Raw genomic sequence first — 19,525 nt, 5'->3', positions numbered from 1 at the left:
TCTCATTCTTTGTGTGAGTTCCTACCCTCAAAGAACCATAAGCAGAATCTGCCAGCTGTGTTTCAGAGGTCAGGGACTCTGTTTATACATTAGAAAATGTTACTACAAACAGATTGTTGCCAGGTGAGAAAAATAAAAGGAAGTCTCAATTAAATTGCTAAGCTGAAGACAGCATGAATCTAAAATAATCCCCAAATTGGTTGAGACTTACAGTAAAGGCCCAAAGGATCCCCCATCCAGTGCAGCAGAGTGCAGCACGTGCTTCTGGAACATACAGCGTGGTTCATATACTCTTAATCCCATCAGTGTTTCAGCTAAAGATGTGGACACAGGAACAAATGGCTCTGTGGTCACTACCTCTTGGCAGAGGCGTAAACTCCTTAAATTACTTGGAGCTCATCGTGGTAATGAGCGAACACAGGGTTGTTACAGCCCAGTTGTTAATTTGTTACCTCCCTGCCCAGGCTTATCCTGCAGTAAATGTGGTGGCAGTACCAGCAAAAGAGAGAGATGGTCCGGGGCACACTGTGATGAGCCTGGGCAGGACGGTTGCTGCCTCACAGCCTGGTCACAGATCCGTGGGGTAGCGGCTGCGAGTTCACGGCGTGACCCGGTGGCGCGAGCTCCTTGCGTTGGCACAGACACGGGCTGGTGGTTCCTCTGCAGCACGAAAGTGCAGCAAGCTAACTGTGTTTGGCGTGCAGGACAGCGAATGCAAAGCCCTTGCTGTGTTGTGAGATAGTACTTCAGCTTTTTGTGCGATGACTTTTCTTTGTGGGAAAAGTCATCTAAATAAGCTTGTTCTTTTTCAGAGGCAATCAGTATGCATACTTCCCAGGGACAAAGCGGGGTACAATGAGAGGCAGAAATCAATCTGCTTGTATTTAGTTATCTAAAAGTGATTTTAGAAGCCTTCTTTCAGAAAACCAGCATGAAATCTTTGGCAGTTGTATGCAAGCCTACCATTTGGGAGTAACTGACAGAGCGACTGAGACAGAAATATACTGACAATGAGATTTTGATAAAATATCTCATGTACTCAGGGTCTGTATTTGTCTTGATCATAAATACAATGCAATTTAGAAGACTTTTGTTTCTTCTTTGGATGGGAGGACTTTCAGGTAAATGTCATTAACTTGCTTAATGCCTTGGTTTAGTGTTTTGGGTTGTTGGTGGGTTTTTTACAAGAAAACTAGAGTAAAATTGGTTGTCTTCCATTTCAGACAATCCTTTGAATAATGAAAGTTCTCGAACTCACTCCTCCGTCATTGCAACGAGCAAAATGTCTGTAAAGACCTCAATCTTTCACAAAGATGCTGCTACGCTAGAACCCCCATCTTCTGCTAAAATTACTTTTCAGTGTAAACACACAAGTGCCCTTTCTAACCATGTTTTGAATAATGAAGATATAGTGGAAGACCTTTCACAACCAAACACAGAAACAAGACCTGAACTTTCAGTCCATTCTCTTACAAAAGAAAGCACTTACTCAGCAAAGTACCCAACTGCATTCAGCAATAGTACCCATACAGAAAACTCTCACAAAGAGAGTAACAAGAAAGATGCTCTCCCAGTTCCTTCATGTGAAAATAATATTTTTGAGTATGAAGATGATATTTCATCAGTGAGCAGACAGATACCTAGTAGGAAGTATACTAGCATCAGAAAGGCTGAAAAGGATGTCTCGTTTGTGCATGTGGGCCACCACATTGGTGACAGCATGTTGAATAAAAACTTATTTAACTTTTCTGATTTGAGCCACTCCAAAGGTAAAATGTCCTCTGAAGTAAATGAAAAACCCAGCAGCACAAGTATAAATAATTTCTTTCCAGCAACAGCTACAGAAAATTGTGAATTGATGTCTTGTTCAGGAGGCAGTCGAACTGTGGTACATTCACTTGAACATAACACTGATGAAGGTGGCCTTAATAAGCTTAAAATTAGATATGAAGAATTTCAGGAGCATAAGGCAGAAAAGCCAAGCCTCAGTCAACAAGCAGCACATTATATGTTCTTTCCTAGCGTTGTTCTTTCTAATTGTCTCAGTCGACAGCAGAAGTTAGCTCCCGTGACATATAAATTACAGCAAGGCAACAAACAGTCCAGGTTGAAGCTGAGTAAAAAGAAACATAGTTTTATCAACCGTCAGGAGCCTGCAAGCGTAAATGACGTTGCTGCAGTGAAGGAAGGCTGCTATACACAAGGTAATGCTTGTAGTAACATTCCTGATAAAGATAGTGCTTTACCTAGTGACTTAGTTCAAGTTCCTCTTGAGGCTTTTGAAAACAAAATGCCTACAAGTACTGCCAATTATACTGACTGCCAATTTGCAGATGGATCTCTTGAAACTGAGCAGTCGTTTGGATTCTGTGGGAATAAATACACACTCCGAACAAAACGGAAGGTAAATTATGAGACTGAGGACAGTGAATCAAGCTTTGTCGCACACAACTCAAAAATTAATCTACCTCAACCGATGGAAAGCGTTGAAAGTTTGGATGGGTCTCAGAAGTCTCGAAAGCGTAGAAAACTTTCTAAAAAATTGCCACCTGTTATTATTAAGTATATTATCATCAATAGATTTAGAGGGAGAAAAAATATGCTTGTTAAACTAGGGAAAGTAGATTCTAGTGAGGAAAGAGTAGTACTCACAGAGGAAAAGATGAACTTATATAAAAAGCTTGCACCTTTAAAGGACTTTTGGCCAAAAGTTCCTGACTCTCCTGCAACCAAATATCCTATTTATCCACTAACACCAAAGAAAAGTCACAAAAGGAAAGCAAAACATAAGTCAACCAAGAAAAAAGCTGGAAAACCACAAAAAACAGGTAGTAAAAATATTAGAAGAACTTTATCTTTCAGAAGAAGGACTCACACAATTCTTTCTCCTCCTTCACCATCCTACAATGCTGAAGCTGAAGACTGTGACTATAACTATAGTGATGTTATGTCTAAGTTAGGTTTTCTTTCTGAGAGAAGCACAAGCCCAGTAAACACATCTCCACCTCGCTGCTGGTCTCCCACTGATCCAAAAGCAGAAGAAATTTGGACCAACCTGGACAGAGAAGCTTTATTTAGTAGGGGGCCCAATATGTACAACAGCAAGACTGTTAATTCTAGTGTAGGAAAAAATAGTCGAGCAAAAACTCAGGTTAAGAAATGTAAAAAGAAATTTGCTAGTCCAGCTGTATCTACCAAGAAAAAGAAAAAGATTAATCAAGCTGATAAAACAGCAGATGATGGAAAGAAGAAACCTAGAACAAAACAAAGACAAAAAACAGCTGAAAAAACATCCTCAAGAAAGCGTGTTGTATTTAAAGATGAAAAAGGAAATACTCACTCTACAGCAGAAGTAAAGTTTGTGCTGAAACGTCAAGATCTGCCTGAGATTTCTTACAACTTGATCAGCTCGCAGCCACTTCATAACTGGAAAGACAGTCCTCTTCCTGGCTATTCAGCAGGTTACCTGCCGTCAGCACAGCACCTTTCAGCAGCTGATGCACAAGGAAATTCATCAGGCTGTTTTCATTCATTGATGGAAATCGATAAGTCCGTAGATGCACAGTGTTTACCTGCTCCACGAGAAGACCCTCATCCGTCTTTCACATCCACTCCTGTGGCATCTGGAAGGGAAGTACCAAAAATGAGCTCTCAAAGGCCCAGGACCCAAAGTGCTATATTTAGAATGAAGGACCCTGCTCTCATTCCAAACATATTTGATCCATCAAATCACTCAACTCAGGTAACACAGAATGTGCGCCTCTCTAAAGATAAGCCTTGTGCAAAACCAGAAGAGTTTAAAAATTTGCAGAACAGATATTTACTGCCAGCTGGGAAATTAAATGAAGCTCGTGACTCTTTGGACACAGCAAAGATGGATCAGTTACATGCTGCTAACTATTTGCATTGTAAAGACAGTAATCAACAGCAGATTTTGTGTTTACCAGAGGCATCCAAGCATTCTGATCCTTGTTCCTCTATTCCTAAGTCATCTGAGGAAAGCCATGGGCCACTTCAGTTGCCCAAGAACTGTTTTGTAACATCTTTGAAGAGTCCGGTGAAACAGTTAAATTGGGAACAAAACCAGAGAGGATTTATTTTGGATATGTCACATTTTAAACCTGAATCGGTGAAACAAAGGTCTCTGCCAGAAACAACCATGCAACCAAACCCCATCTCCCAATATAAAAACAGAACGCTAGTGGCCCCGTCAGCGTTCAGTGAAGGACAGTCTGGCCTAGCTGTTTTGAAAGAGCTGCTTCAGAAGAGACAGCAGAAAGCTCAGGCTGCAAATGCTACACAGGAAACACTACCAGCTAAAACACAACTGAGCAGGAGTCTACCATGCTCTCTTGAACAGAATAAACCCATCAAAAGGCCACGGTCGATCACATCACCAAGAAAATGTCGTGCTCCCAGGAGTACAAAACCTAAAGAAAAAGCACCAAAACTTTCAAAAATGGAGTCTTTAAGCCAACAAATCACTAGTCGTGTCGATCACTCTGTGTCTGATGATAGCCCCATTTTTTTTTCAGACCCTGGTTTTGAAAGCTGCTACTCACTTGAAGACAGCTTGTCTCCAGACCACAATTACAACTTTGATATTAATGCTATAGGGCAAACAGGATTTTGCAGTTTTTATTCTGCAAGCCAGTTTGTCCCAGCAGATCAAAATTTACCCCAGAAATTCTTGAGTGATGCAGTTCAAGATAGTGGCTCTGGACAAACAACAGAAAGTGACTTCCTGTGTCATAATGACCAAAAACCTGAGGAGGAAAAGCAGCATTCGTCAAGCACAAGTAAATGGATACGGTCTGGTTCTGTGAGCCCTGAGCTTTTTGAGAAAACCTCACTGGATAATAATGAGAACCACTGCCATAGCCAATGGAGGAAAAATGTTCATCCTTCAACTTCTCGGTCGAGTTCTATCGATACTTCTTGTACTCAAGAGACTGAGGTCTGTTTAAATGAAAAATTCAAGTTGAATAGAAATGCAGTAAATAAAGAGAGATTTCTGAATCTTCCTCAGCCAGCTAGTTCAGACTGGATTCAAAGCCACATTAGAAAAGAAACCACTTTTGAACCCTGTCAACCACTTGATTCAGTTAATACCTCTTTTACATCCATATTGTCTTCTCCTGACGGTGAACTTATAGATGCAGCTTCTGAGGATTTAGAATTATATGTTTCAAGAAACAACGAGGCATTAACTCCAACTCCAGATAGTTCACCAAGATCCACCAGTTCTCCCTCACAATCAAAGAATGGAAGTTTTACACCTCGTACTGCTCACATTCTTAAGCCTCTCATGTCCCCACCCAGTCGTGAAGAAATCATGGCAACTTTGCTGGACCACGATCTTGCAGAAACAATTTATCAGGAGCCATTTTGCAGCAATCCTTCAGATGCTCCAGAAAAGCCAAGGTACTGTGTTAAATGCATTTCTGTCTACATATGCTTGTGATTATATTAAATTTAATTTATTCCAGCAAACAATTTTATGCTGTTACGTCGCACAGATGCATGAAAGATCCCATCTCATACACACACATTTTAAGTTGAAGATTACTGTACTTCCTGTGCAAATACCTATGTTTGTTCATGACACTTTGGGGGTTTTTTGTTGCTTGATATTACTGTAATAAGTGGGAATGTGCCTGCTTGGTTTGCAAAAGAAAGATACTGCCCACATGAATTGCATAGTGAGAAAACTAGTTAGCAGGACTCTGCTTGTATATCATCTAGAGGACTGCCTGCAATGCAGCGTAGAGCAAAACAGTAATTCAAAGTGTTTTCTTCACAGGGAGATTGGAGGACGGCTTCTCACAGTGGAAACTAGACTTCCAAATGACCTGCTTGAGTTCGAGGGGGACTTCTCATTAGAAGGTCTGCGACTCTGGAAGACTGCGTTTTCAGCAATGACAGAAGGTCCTAGACCGGGGTCTCCTCCCCGCAACAGTCACTCTACTGTTAATAAAAGAGAAAGTAATAGCCATAAAACTAGTGAAGACAAAAAAATAGTCATAATGCCATGCAAGTGTGCTCCAAGCCAACAGCAAGTTCAGATATGGCTTCATGCCAAAGAAGAGTATGAACATTTCAAGAAATTGCCTAAGAATCATCCTGCTGAGCTGGAAAAGGCAGTCGAGAATTTCAGCTCTGCAGTGTTGTCTGAAGAGAAATCTGTAGAAGTAGTAAAAGCAGCTAAGGATTTAAGTTTATACAGTCTGGAAGATGAAAGACCTATTGTGCCTACAAAGAATTCTCCTGCTTCTGTGGCAGAAACTACAAAAACACAAGCCAAGGAAAACTGTGATAAGTCTATAAGCACTATAGGAACTTGTATAAATACTAAAAATGACATAGACTCTAATAAAACTCTGTCTGAAAGCAAGACACTTATTGCTTCAACACTAGAACACGGTGAGGAGGAGGAGGAGGAGGAAGATTATTATGTCAGTTACAGTTCACCAGATTCTCCAGTACTTCCTCCTTGGCAGCAAGTAGCATCTCCAGATCCCAAGCAGTCAAATTTAGAAGACACAGAGTGGAAAAGTCCAGATGTTATTTTGTCTTCTGTGGAAGGAAATGATCTGGTACCTGCTGGAAGTGCACAAAGTTCTCCATGCACCCAAGAGGATGTTAAGACATCCTTTGGCACGTCTCCATTTCCAGTTATTGAAGATCCTGGAAATTCTGAATCTGTTTGCCTACATAGTACACCCATTGTGCAGAGAAAAAATCAAGATGGAGTACCTGAAATTCTGGGGTTTACTCCTTTATCCACAGGTAAATCCATTAGGTGATTCTAATGATACACAAAAAAAGAAAGTTCTGAATATTGTATTATATTTCCCCTGACAAAATTAGAAGAGAGTTACAGCTCCACAAAAACATATTTAAAACCAGGTTTGGAAAAGGAAAAAAAAGTAAAAAAGAAAGGCCTGTACGCTATTGTTACAGTGACTACTGAATTATGGAAAAGAGCTAGAAGCAGAACATAGTTTAGCTTTCTGATGGTCTCCGGTGTCTGAAGTGCTGGTTAAAAATTTAATTTAAAAGTAGAGCTTATTTTAGTGATTTTGAGATCTTGTTGGTTGTATTGCTTGCATTTTGCTAAACTTAATCTCAACGTGGAGTGTGAATAACATTGCAGTGTTCAAGGTGATAATGACATGAGGTTTGATAACTTACTGGCCTTGTAATATACATTCCTAAATGTCCATAAATACCAAATTGCAATAGTTGTCCTTTGGTTTGGACAGAATATAAAGTTGTATTTGGTTTATATTACGTATAATACTTGTCTATAGTGTTCACTAAATGCCTCTGGTTGTTTCAAGCATGTTGTTTAATGTTTAGACAATATCATTGAGGCTGAACAGTTTTGCACTTAAATGTTTACAGAACCAAAAGCCCAGAAACTGAGCCACAAGAGGGGAAGTAATACTGATGGTCTTCGAAGAGTACTTCTAACTACACAAATGAAGGTAAATTAAGATTTTATGTACAGATGCATTTTTATTACACCATACGTGCACATTTCCATTTTCTTTCTTCTGTGTTGTTTTTTCTTTTGCTGTTAAGATCCTGAAAATACTTTTAAAATGGTAGAGTGTGATTGCTGTAGAATCAGCAGTTAGGAAGAAGAAATCAGTTTCATTTGCCAGGGGGCAGGGAGAGATGGATATTGAGAGTATGTTCTGTATTTTAGGGTAGTGAAATGCTAATGAAACACTAAAGAGACACCATGTAAGGATGTTGTCTTGCTCTTCGAGTTACAGCATCCTTTTTAAGTTCTATTTTAATTTCCTTTATGTACATGTGTGTATATATTAATGTGTCTCTCTGTGTATTAGTTTAGTTTTCACACAATGTTCTATGCATTTTTTAAAAATTATGTAGGCAGCGAACGGCTCTGGAATGCTGACAGAATAGAAAGGGAATGGATCACAAAATGATCAGACTGGCATGTTTTACCTAAACAGTGTTTCTGCTCCCCATGTTGGAATTGGAAGGGTAGGCTAGGTGTATTACCAGAATGACTCAATAGTCTCTTCTTTCTCAACATACTGGCATTCACCCAGTTGAAGTGGGTACTTAAGCATACCCTTAATTCAGTGCCTTAAAAAGCGGTGTCTGAAGCAGAGGCTTTTGACAAATTGTTGCTTGGGATAATAGAGATTTGATGGTTCCCTCATCCTCAGGCTTCCAAGAAAGCTAATAGGTGTGCGGTTTTAGGCTTTTGTGGTTGTTGTTGTTGTTTTTGGTTTTTCTGAGTATTTCAAACTGCCTTTACTGTGAGGTTTCATGGAAATTATTCCTAAAAGGCAGAAAGGTAGAACTGTTGTTTCCCTGTTGAAAAATAACATGAGGAGATAGTGAAAGCTTTTTTTGTTTGAGAACTGTAGTGTATCATTTTCATTGATAAATTTGTATTTAGTATGGCATACGAATTTAACCTGTAGTTTTTTCAATATTATACTCTGATTTTTTCCTTTTTTCCCCCCAATAAGAATCAGTTTGCTGCCCTCGGTGCTCCAAAGAAAGACACTTCTCAGATTGAAGGACCATCTTTAAATAACACTTACGGTTTTAAAGTCAGTGTGGACAACCTTCAGGAAGCAAAATCTTTGCATGAGGTAATTTACTGTTACATGTTACTTTATAAAATGATAGTTCACCACCCAAATTTTAGAACAGCAGAATTTAAAAATTTTTTCCTTCTTGATCCCTGCCTCACCAAAAATTAATCAGTGTGTGATGTCTGTAGCTTTAAGTAGTTGCTTTCCTAGTTTCAGCTTGATCTCCAAGAGCCTTTGTTGAATAGTATTGAAGTAAATTTTGCAGTATTTTTATTGAAAAGGCAGTAAACCTTCCTTTAAAAAATTAAAATAAGAGAAAGATCAGAAGGAAGAGACAGTTCTGTGTAAAAACATCACTGGGAAAGCTAGTTGAGCATAACTTTCATGGATCATTTCCGTAAGAAACAAGGCACTTGTAATCGGTCAGTCAGGCCCTCCTGGTATCCCCAGGTGTTGCCTTTAGAACCTGTTGGGCAGTTGCACTGCATTGAACAAAATGGTCCATGTTTCAAAGAGTGTCTCTATGGATTCCATGTACATCTGTGCTTGGGCTGGGAAGGGAGATCAAAGTCGGTGCTGGAGAAAGGCGTGCAGTGTGGATACAGACAGTACCGCTGTGTTTGGCTGCTAACCGCCCAGCCAGCGTGTGTGTGTGCGTCCAGACAGTCCCTGCATCTGTGGCTGGGGATTAGCTGTTGACAAATTTACAGATGAGATGGGGAGATAGCACACACAAGTAGCCACAAGAAACAGATGATTTTGCAGGAAGCGGAGATGGAGTTTAATGGTAAAATTTCATTTTGGTGATGGCTATAGTGATTTAGGATGCAAATCTAGAGGAAATCACGCTGCCCTCAGGGCAGCTTATGTACTCAGAAATATTTTTAACTTTTTCCCTTGTAATCCCTTCAATTTGCCCATAAGTCCACATTATCAACTGTATTATGCATGACAGCAGAGCAACAACACAGCGCTGAAATAGTATTAAATACTATAGTATTTATTGTAGAGTCAAAACTGTACAATGTGCAGGGCTTAACATTTCCTCAATGCAGACCACTCTGCAAAAACCTGTAGCAACATGATGTGGAAGTTCATTAATGCAAGTGAAGGGAGAGTTAGTAGTCTCCATATCTTCCTGGAAGTGACTTAGTCTTCATGCTTGTTTGCATGTCTTGGGTGAGGAAGGGAAAGGGAAATAAAGGCCAACAGTGGTTTTTTGTTCTTGAGCAGTCCGGACCAAAATCAATTAGTTCAGCTCGATCTGCAAAGCTGTTTGAAAACGTTGCAGGAAATTTAACAGTTGTTGAAGTTGAACATTTCTCTTTTTTTGTATTATCTGCCTTTGGTAGAAGAAGATAGTACTCAGAAACAGATACTGTATCCTAATAATTGAGTATAAAAATGTATTAAATGTTTACTCTTTTGTGCGTGTGTGATAATGCTTTTTGCAAAAAAGTGAGATCTAGAGATGCATGTGTAATCACTTTTATTAATTTTCAGGTGTGATCTCTTAGTTATAATATGACCATATCAATGTCTGCAATGCACTAATTTGTACTAATAATCTCTTAAATTTTTTGAAGAAAGCTCCAAAATGTACTAACTTGTTGTATTTATTTGTTGGTAGGTCCAGCATCTTACCCTCATCAGTATGGAGTTACATGCTCGAACCAGACGAGATTTGGAACCAGACCCGGAGTTTGATCCAATCTGTGCTCTATTCTATTGCATCTCATCAGACACAGCACTGCCAAATACTGATAAAAAAGAAATCACTGGTGCTATAGTGATCGATAGAGAAAGGACACTCTCCAGCCAAGGTTCCTATTTCTTTTTTCTTAACATATTTTGCAGAAATGCTTATTTCATAGTAATGGAACAGTAGCACGCAAAAGATAATCGAGTACCTGTATTACTATTTAGCTCATTTAGTTCTGTCTTGTTGACTGTTGGATGAATGGCCATATTAAACAGAGAGAGTTTTCCTGCTTATATCTTCCAAAGAACTATTGCATGGGCTGTAAACCACGGATAGCATACGCATGTGCAAAATCCCTCTGTGTGCGTGCTGGTGGACAAGCTCCTGCAGTGTTCTAAAAGTATAAAGAGGAAAACTTGCCTTTAGTTTCCTACTCAAGTTGCTGGATAGCTGCAAGTAGAAAATGTTAAAAGCAAGACAGTATGTTTTATATTTTACTTAAGGGTTATTTTTGTGGTTTTATCTGATCCTCTCAGGATCTAAACAGGGGCCCTTATTCTATTGTACCTTTTTGGCTTTGTTTAGACCAGTGATACTCAACCTGTGGCTCTAGAGCCGGATGTGGCTCTTCATGGCCCTACAGGCGGCTCTCGCAATGTAGGCGTCTGATCGGCGCTCCACTCTATCAGGCAGCGCGGGGAGCACTGAGCAAATGGACCAGCAGTGTGGGAGTCGCTGAAGTTCCCCCTCCCATAGGGGGAAAGAAAAGGAGCTGCTGGGATCCCCCCACAGGTAAGAGTAGAGATCACCTCCCACCCAGCAGCTGTGGGGCAGAATGGGGAAAAACTCGCCCTTTTGCCCCTTCCACCCCTCCACCCCACTCCTTCCTAGCAGCCAGAAAGGGCTGAAGACAGAATGCTGCTGGGAGAGAGGATGCTGATGTGTCATGTCGTGATGGATCAATATGTGATGATGTTGAGGCAGCATCGTCACACATTGAAGTGTCATGATGGAAAAGAAAAAAAAATCACACCGTTGATAATATCAACTTGATTTTTATGGTGCTCTACAACTCCATTTAATAAAGAAGTGGCTCTCCAGCTGTTAAAGGTTGAGTACCACTGGTTTAGGCTAGTAAAACAAAACAAAACAAAGTCCTCTTTCTTTCAGGGTTTCTTTGGCATTGTGAATGGGTATTAAACCACAAAATACTGTCTAAAATTTAAGCATGGACAAAAGCCTACCAAAAATAAATTTAGCATTAAGGCAACAGCTCCTTCTTTTACCAGTTTATTTTTCAAAGTACTGTAGATATTAGATCCTGTTAAGCTAAGTTCTTATGATTCCAAGTGAAGTTTTATTCAGGTATTACATGCTTGTTACTATCTTTAAAAAAATTATCTCCATTACCTTACTGAGATTTTCCAGTGTATAGCCACTACGACTCCCTAGGTGTGTGCCACTGATATATTACCAAGAAAAGCTCTCTGTGAAGAGGTCAAATAATATTTTGAAAAACCAAAGGTTCTGATCTGGTTTTGTTAGTGAAGGAAAATGATGTGTTTAAATGTTATTGTGATGTTTCTTGCTTTAATTGATAATGTGCTGTCAATATTTTCTTGGTTAGAACTTTTTGAATTCCCTGTGGAGTGACTTGACATTGAGATACGCCTTTTCCCCCCCCCCCTTTTTGTATTATTATTGCTTTGTAAGTTACAGTACTCATTTTAACATTTATTTCTGAAAGCATACTTTTTGAATTCTCCAAATTTTAACAATATGTCAAAGTAGAATGCCTTTTTAAAAACTCCAGGATGTTGCCTTAAGCAGAGATATTACCATCCGTTGTATAGAGAAAATGAAAAGACAGAACTATGGGTTTGGTGTTACTCACTTAAAGAGGTGTTTCTTATACAGAAAGCAAATGCTGAGTTCCTGCAGGCATACGAATTTAGCTGTTCTTGACACGTTATCAGCGTAGACACTCTTAATGTGCACTAAGTGAGCAGTGGCTCATGTTCTGCCATTTCTGTTAGTGACTTAGCAGTGGTTTTTAAAAGTGTACTGAAAAAAGAACTATACTGTATTACGTCGCATTTTCATTCTGCAAAGCACTACTCTAAGCTAGTAACTAAAATACTTAGTTTGCATGAAAATGCCGTGTGAGCTGTCATATGGTCCTTTAATATTTCCTATTCAAAAATAATTTTGTAATAGCTGGACTCTGGTACATGTAAAATGGTGACATTTCCACTCCACCACATCTATTTATATTTGAGAATTTGTGCAAGATTACCATTATGGTAGAATTTTATACAGTGACAAGAACAAACTTTTCCACCACAAGAGGAGTAAAATAAGTCCATGAAATTACATGTGGTAATAATTAGTGTTAAAGATAAAAGTAGGTTGTGTTCCATACTTCTTTTCAGTTGTATGTTTTATTTTAAAGCAGTGTTGTTTACTGAAGTAATGAAATTCTTTCCAAATTGTAATTATTTTTTTTTTTACTTTCTCTTCCAGGGAGCAGAGACCAAGCCCCATTGCTCACAAGATCGGGAGTTACAGGACTAGAAGTCAGTTACGCTACTGATGAAAGAACTCTTTTCCAGGAAGTAGTGAATATTGTAAAAAGGTAGCATATCTGTACGTTCTGCTTTTATTTTTCAGGCTTGGTACAGCAGATTTAGTTCCTTCAACCCTTGCCAGTGTCTCAAATACTGATTTTTGTTGTTGTTTCCCTTGAAGGCTTATTTCTAGAGTGGACAAGCATGGTGATCTTTTGAATAAAAATGCTTTTTGCTTTTCCTTTTCTCTGACAGCAAGAACATTCAGATCCTCTTAAGCAGCTGAGTTGCAGTCTTGAAACTAATCAGCCATATAAATAATCTTCTCTAACATACAACCTTTCCTGTTAATCTCAGAATTCATTACACATCTCTCTCTCAAACTCAGAACAATAGATATTAGCAGTGCTGAGAGCTATAGAAAACCCCTCAAATGGGAAGAATTTTTCTAGGGACTCTGAAGCACGACAGAAAAAAAACTGTGTGGTACTAAACCTACTATGGACAGGTTGAAATAACCAGTGGTTGAAAAATTTGTTTCCTTCATTAATTTTGTCTTCTCTGAATGGAAATCCCCTGCTCCACCAGACTTGGAAAACTGATGGGTTTCCCCATCTCCACCAGGGCTGGGAAGCCTGTTTGGTAGCCCTCTCAGCTGGTGAGTAGGTGGAACTACAGATGTCTCTCCAGGCCCTACTGTCAGAGGTGCAAAGCTGTAAAATTGCAAGGAAAAATAAACAGATTTAAGCTATGAGTCACCCTGCTGGAATAGAGGCACAAGAAAAAGACGTATACTAGGCAGAGTACATTTGCAATTCTTTCTCTCTCCAACCAGAAAACCTCTGATGAGAAAGACATTGGCCAACCCCATGAAGCCAGAATACTAAAAGAGTTGCTGAATGCAACCAACACGGGGTGGGTGAAAGAGCAGCAGATCCCTGTTCAGAGAAGACAAAATTCAGGTAAGGAACATAATTTTATTTTTCTCTTTCTTGGAAATCTAGTGCTCCATCAAACTTAGGCAAATTACTGACAACGAGAAGCTGTGAATAAATGAAGACTTCTCCATCAGTTGTGTGGAATTTTAAGAAGTGATAGTATATGAAGAATATGGGAGGGAGAACTCAGCAGTTAGCATGTATATATATTGCTGAAGAACAGAAGACGTGTACATCTGTACATATTGAAGGCATTACAGGATGAAAAAAGCATGCAATTTTTGTAGTACTTCAAGAAGGAATGTACCGATCACCAGGTTGCTGACTGAGAAATCTCTTCTTAGGAGTTATTCTCTTTCAATACTGTGCTGGCATGCCTTTTTGATAGAAAGACTTTTTCTTCAGAGATTTAGTTAACTTGTATTCCTGGAAGGTAAAAGATTCGATCTTTTAAAGAGAGGCAGACTGCTGTCATCATCTTAGTCTACTTCCCTCCCCACTCCTTGCAGTATCACCTAAGGCATCAGACTTCAGCTGAACTCTTAACAAATGTTCCTAGAACTTGGACCACGTCTACAGTTTAATGCTCTTTCTTCCCTTTATTTTCTGTAGCCTAGCAAAAAGAGAGTATGAAATTTTGCTGGAGTAAATGTTTTATATTTCTTAAGCACAATGCAAATGTTCAGGCCCAGAGTAGTTTTAACTAAAGGAAAAAATACAGTAAAACTACTTGATTAAAAAGTAGTGTACTGCAGAAATCTTCCTCAACAGGAAATGAACAAGCAAGCAGCTTTGATGGAAACTTTTGAAGGAATTATTTTTTAAACAATCTTGTGTTGCTGTTTTTAGTGGGGTTTTTTTTCAGCACAAACTTGGTACTCTAGTTGTTCTAGTAGGTGTGCTTGATAGTAAATCTGATTAGTTAGAGCAATCAGCCCATGTTTAAGAAACAGTACCACTTGGGTTTCATGGAGCAAAACTCAAAATCACCTTAATGTATCAGCAGAGAACCATATCAGTATTTTTTATACTGATGTATGCATCAGGCTAGGGGATAATAGGCTCTTGTAATCAAATAGCATGCCCAGCGTGACTGCAGCTTGCTTTAGACTCTTGTTCTTGGCCTGTGTGGCTGTTGGAGGGAGGCGTGGAAGACTGAAATTCCAGTATTGATTGTCAGTACCAGGAGCAGACTTTATAAACTTGTTGGTGCACTGAGCAGAGGGTGCCTCAGCTCTGAGAAGAATTGTCTTACAGAGTCCAATTGAAGAATTCTTGTTCCCATTTCTTGCAATTCTTTTAGTAGTTGGACTAATTCTTGCTCTTGTTTCATATATATGAAATTGTGGAACACATTCATTGGTTTCAACTTCCATCCTTCTACTTCTCTGTTTAGACCTTTTGCTTTTATTTTACTGGTTTATATATTGATTATATCGGCCATCTGGTTATTGAAAATAAGAAATGGTTGATACTGTCACTTCTTGTCAGTAGATAAAAGCTCTGGAAGAGCACAGTAGGGAATTCTTGTCCAGTGTTGTCAGCACACAGTGAAGGAAAGGTGATTCCTGGGAAATGTATCGCTTCCTGCAATGCTCTTAGCTCATCAGTCTCTTTTTCCATCAGAAATCTGCAAGCATTTTGTCTTTGAACAAATGACCCAGAGTTTCTACACAAATAGTCTTTATAACGTGCTGTGGTTGTTACTGAGGGACAGAGTGATAAATTAGTGAGGTTTTAATGTTTGCTGGTGTTTTAGTCTTGGGCTGCACCACTAGCCTTTTGTCACTGAAGAGGGTTCCCCGATTCTAACTTTTTATAGCAGAGCTAAAGCAGAGTTGCTCTGGTTTATGTTCATTGAACATGGCTATTGCTCCAGAAAGTTCACTGGAATTGATGAGCTGAAGTTGGATTCAATTATGCCTTCACTGTGAAGTTATTCAGTGTGTGCTAGATCTGAATGACCACAGTATGATTAGCATGTGTTTCCATCTAGACATCCATAAAGTAAATACAAGGTTAAATGTCCTTCTGTGAAATTAGTAGATGTTGGCAAATGAAAATAAGTCATCTTGACATCTGTAGACCAGAAGATGATGTGGTTGTTTCTCTGGAATTGTGATCTATGATTTCAGTCTGTACTGCAAATTAGCTGTTTGGTTCAAATATTGAGGGGAATAAGCAGTTATTTCTAGGAGGTTATTACTGAGAGTGATTCAGCTGTGAAATGGGACTACTTACAAGTGTGAGTACTAAAATCTGTCTAGAGCCACCTAGAAGAGTGCACATCATGGTAAAGGGAATTTGAGAATTCTCTTTAATTCTAAAAGACATTGAAATACTGAGCTGCTTGAGGGCTGAAAGGCAGGAAACAATCTGAAAAGAAAAAACATAGAAGTGAGTTTGGGAGGAGGCAGGGAAGAGCAAACAACATGGATTTGCAACAAAGAAAAGAAAAGAATAACTAAAGTGGTTCCTGGTACCCTGACAACCATCTTACTATTTGAGATGAGGCTTCATCTACACAGGTCCAGTTTTTCCCCTTCTTTGGTAAGCTGGCCTCTGGCTGTGAACAAAAAAAAATAGGACTTCATCTCAAAACTGGCGTAAAGCAGCTGAGAAACAACCTCCTTCCCATCCTGCACAGCTAGTATGGATGATCTGCAAGTACAGAGAGCCACGTTGCAGACTCTTTGGAGTTGTCATAGGGGAAATTTTTTTTTTTTTTTTTTTTTCTTGAGATGGAGCCTGAACCTATCCTAAAGGATTCTGTCATGCTGCCTGAAGAGCCTTCTTGAATAGCTCGATCCTCTCTTTATCATAAAGTATCAGCTGCAGTGTGTTGGGAGAAAAATGGGAAGAATGTCTGCTCGGATAAGTAAGACAGAACCACCTCTCTTGTCTGAACCTACAGGCAGGAAAAAAAAAGAGTGAATACATTCACCTAGATCCGTAAACCAGGCAGTACAAAATGGAGGAAAGCTGGCTTTTTGAGGAGGAGGAGAAAGGGAATGCTACAAGAATGTTTGTCTTGGAGTCATAAAAAATGCAGGAAAACTAGAGATGTCCAAGCCTGATGGAGCAGTGGATTCCCATGAAAGAGAAATTAAATGTCTGGGCTTCTCCTACACTTTTAAGACGAACTGTACCACTCCTCTGTGTACCAGATAGCAGAAAAGGGCTGTTCCTGCAGGCATGAGAGGAACAAAATTTTGGGTATTCATGTGGGAAAGCACAGTCCCCATCTCTGTGACATGCAGGGGACATGGAAACAGGACAGACTTAAAAAAAAGTAGTAGATTCACTGCTGCTACCTGAGACTCACCAGCCACCCATGGCTCTTTGTCCCCATGGAAGCAGTTTCTGATAAAAGTATAAAAATAAAGCATAAATTTGTAAAATTTTTCTTAAAGATTTGGGGGATAAAACATTTGTAAATTAATTAGTTGTTAATGCTTAACATTTAAATATTTTGTACAATGTTTTTCTCGCAAAGTATGTTGCTAATCAAATTTTTGTATTGAATACAGTGCATTATTTTTCTTCTTCTATGAATGTTTCAGCAATATTTTCTTTTTTAAAACAGAGATGTGTTAATCTAACCGTCTTTTCCCAGCCTAGTATCATCATCTGTGGCATTTTCCTGTAAAAATCTTCATGTCCTGTATCAACTTTATGGATTTTTGTTGTCCAAAGCAAAGTGGAAAAAATGTTTTCAGAGATTTCAGTTATGTATTTGAGTCACCAAGTGTTCTGCTGCCATACACAGTTACTGGTTTTGTCTTTATCATAGGTCTGGCCTGATTTTTTTATTTTTTGCCCCCTTTTTCTCTTCATTTTAGCTGGAAGAAAAATAGCAGTTAGGAAAATCAGACAGATAATAGAAGGGAAGTCATAAATGGGAGTTTAGCATTCATTCACAAAGTTATCCAATGTGAAAGAGGAAGAGAGAGTGTAACAGCACATACGACTCGGCTAGAAAGGAAAATAATCGCATTTCTTCTCTGCAGCATGTATGAGTTGAATGCTAATGCTGTCATCCTTAAATCCTGCCAGTGTAAGTGCTGCTTTTCATCTTTGCAGAGAGACTGGCAGCAGCATGCAAAGCAGCATCAGTGCCTGTCCTTTAGCAGAAGAGCACTGTGTTGGCAGACACGCCTCTTTTTCCTGTTGTGTTAGTCCTAGCCAGCAGCTTTCAAGTACCAACATTACGACTTGCTAGTTCCTCGCAGGTGTAAATGCTGGTCTCGTTGCAATTTCTTTTAATAAAACAGCTTGAACTGCTGATGAAGACCAACTGGATGTATGTGTAAAAATTGTGAAAAGGCAGAATGAAAAATTTAAAACTTGTCCTCTCCTTAGCTTACCACCTGTCATCTTTGTGGTACCACATGAAAAAGGGACAGAGAAAGAGCTGACTTCAGTTGAACTCAAATCAGCTAAACCCTGGGTTTACCTATTTTATTTTCCAATTTGGAATAATGTCATCTTTTAGCTCCAGGCATCTTTTCTTCTCTAATAGCAAAAAGGATACCACAGGAGGTCTCAACAAATTACACACTGGTCCATTGGTGCAGCTGGTACATGGGACTGGGCAGTGGGAGAGGACACTTGTGCATAAATTGAGATGGAGTTGATCAGCAAGGAAATAAGGAGCAAGAGACAGCAGTGCCACATGTTAGGTGCAAGAAATCTGATAGGTCTGTTAAACCTGCTGCACAAGGTAGACCTTATGCATACTGTAGCGCAGGAGTTTGGGGTCCCGAGTAGTGTTCAGTAGAAAGGTGTTCTGCTTGAGTTTAATCTTAACTTTGATTTTGCTTTCAAAGATAAGTCAGATACACTTAACTTCACAATCAAAATAATTTTTGGTTAAGGAAATAATCAAGCATCTATAAATTTGTTATTAGTAATTATAGTCCTTTGTGCATATACATTGGGAATTCATAGAATCACGATAGTTGGAAAGGACCTCTAGGATCATCAAGTCCAACCTGCCTCCCAACATTTACCTAACCACTAGACCATAGCCTCAAGTGCTACATCTACTTGTTTTTTGAACACTTCCAGGGATGATGACTCCCCCCTTCCCTGGGCAGCCCATTCCAGTGGCTAACCACCCTCTCAGTGAAGAAATTTGTCCTAATATCCAATTGAAACCTCCCCTGGCGAAACTTGAGGCCATTTCCTCTTGTCGTATCATCAGTACTTTGGGAGAAGACACCAACACCTGCCTCATTACAGTCTCCTTTTAGGTAGTTGTAGACAGCTGTAAGGTCTCCTCTCAGTCTTCTCTTCTATAGGCTAAACACCCCCAGTTCCCTCAGCTGGGATTCCTACAGCAAGTTTTCCAGCCCTCTCACCAGCCTCACTGCCCTTCTCTGGACCCACTACAGCACCTCGTTGTCTTTTTTGTCCTATGGTGCCCAAAACTGGACACAGTACTCCAGGTGGGGTCTCACCAGTGCTGATCAGTACAGGGCCACAATCAACTCCCTACTCCTGCTGGTCACACCATTTCTGATCCAGGCCAGGATGCCATTCGCCTTCTTGGCCACCTGGGCACTCTGCTGGCTCATGTTCAGCCATCTGTCCACCAGCAACCCCGGGTCCTTTTCCACAAGGCAATTTCCAGCCACTCCTCCCCAAGCCTGGAGCATTGCCTGGGGTTGTTGTGACCCAAGTGTAGGACTTGGCCTTGTTAATCCTCATACCATTGACCTCAGCCCATTG

At 39.7% G+C, this 19,525-nt stretch overlaps 1 protein-coding gene across 1 annotated transcript in view; it reads left to right on the top strand.

The window, feature by feature from the left end:
* The window catches only part of REV3L (REV3-like, polymerase (DNA directed), zeta, catalytic subunit), a gene marked incomplete at both ends in the record, with an annotated part of 40,823 nt that extends 27,007 nt beyond the window's left edge, over nucleotides 1-13,816 (top strand). Inside the window, 7 exons of the mRNA XM_008946453.1 lie at nucleotides 1,224-5,424; nucleotides 5,804-6,789; nucleotides 7,408-7,490; nucleotides 8,517-8,642; nucleotides 10,216-10,408; nucleotides 12,811-12,914; nucleotides 13,690-13,816. Coding sequence (XP_008944701.1) covers nucleotides 1,224-5,424; nucleotides 5,804-6,789; nucleotides 7,408-7,490; nucleotides 8,517-8,642; nucleotides 10,216-10,408; nucleotides 12,811-12,914; nucleotides 13,690-13,816 — 5,820 coding nt within the window. The remainder of the gene's footprint in view (nucleotides 1-1,223; nucleotides 5,425-5,803; nucleotides 6,790-7,407; nucleotides 7,491-8,516; nucleotides 8,643-10,215; nucleotides 10,409-12,810; nucleotides 12,915-13,689) is intronic.
* Between the last annotated feature and the right edge of the window lie 5,709 nt (nucleotides 13,817-19,525).

Source organism: Merops nubicus, unplaced genomic scaffold, assembly GCF_000691845.1.
Source record: "Merops nubicus isolate BGI_N331 unplaced genomic scaffold, ASM69184v1 scaffold10918, whole genome shotgun sequence".
Lineage (NCBI taxonomy): Eukaryota > Metazoa > Chordata > Aves > Coraciiformes > Meropidae > Merops > Merops nubicus.
This window is presented reverse-complemented; position numbering and strand designations above follow the sequence as displayed.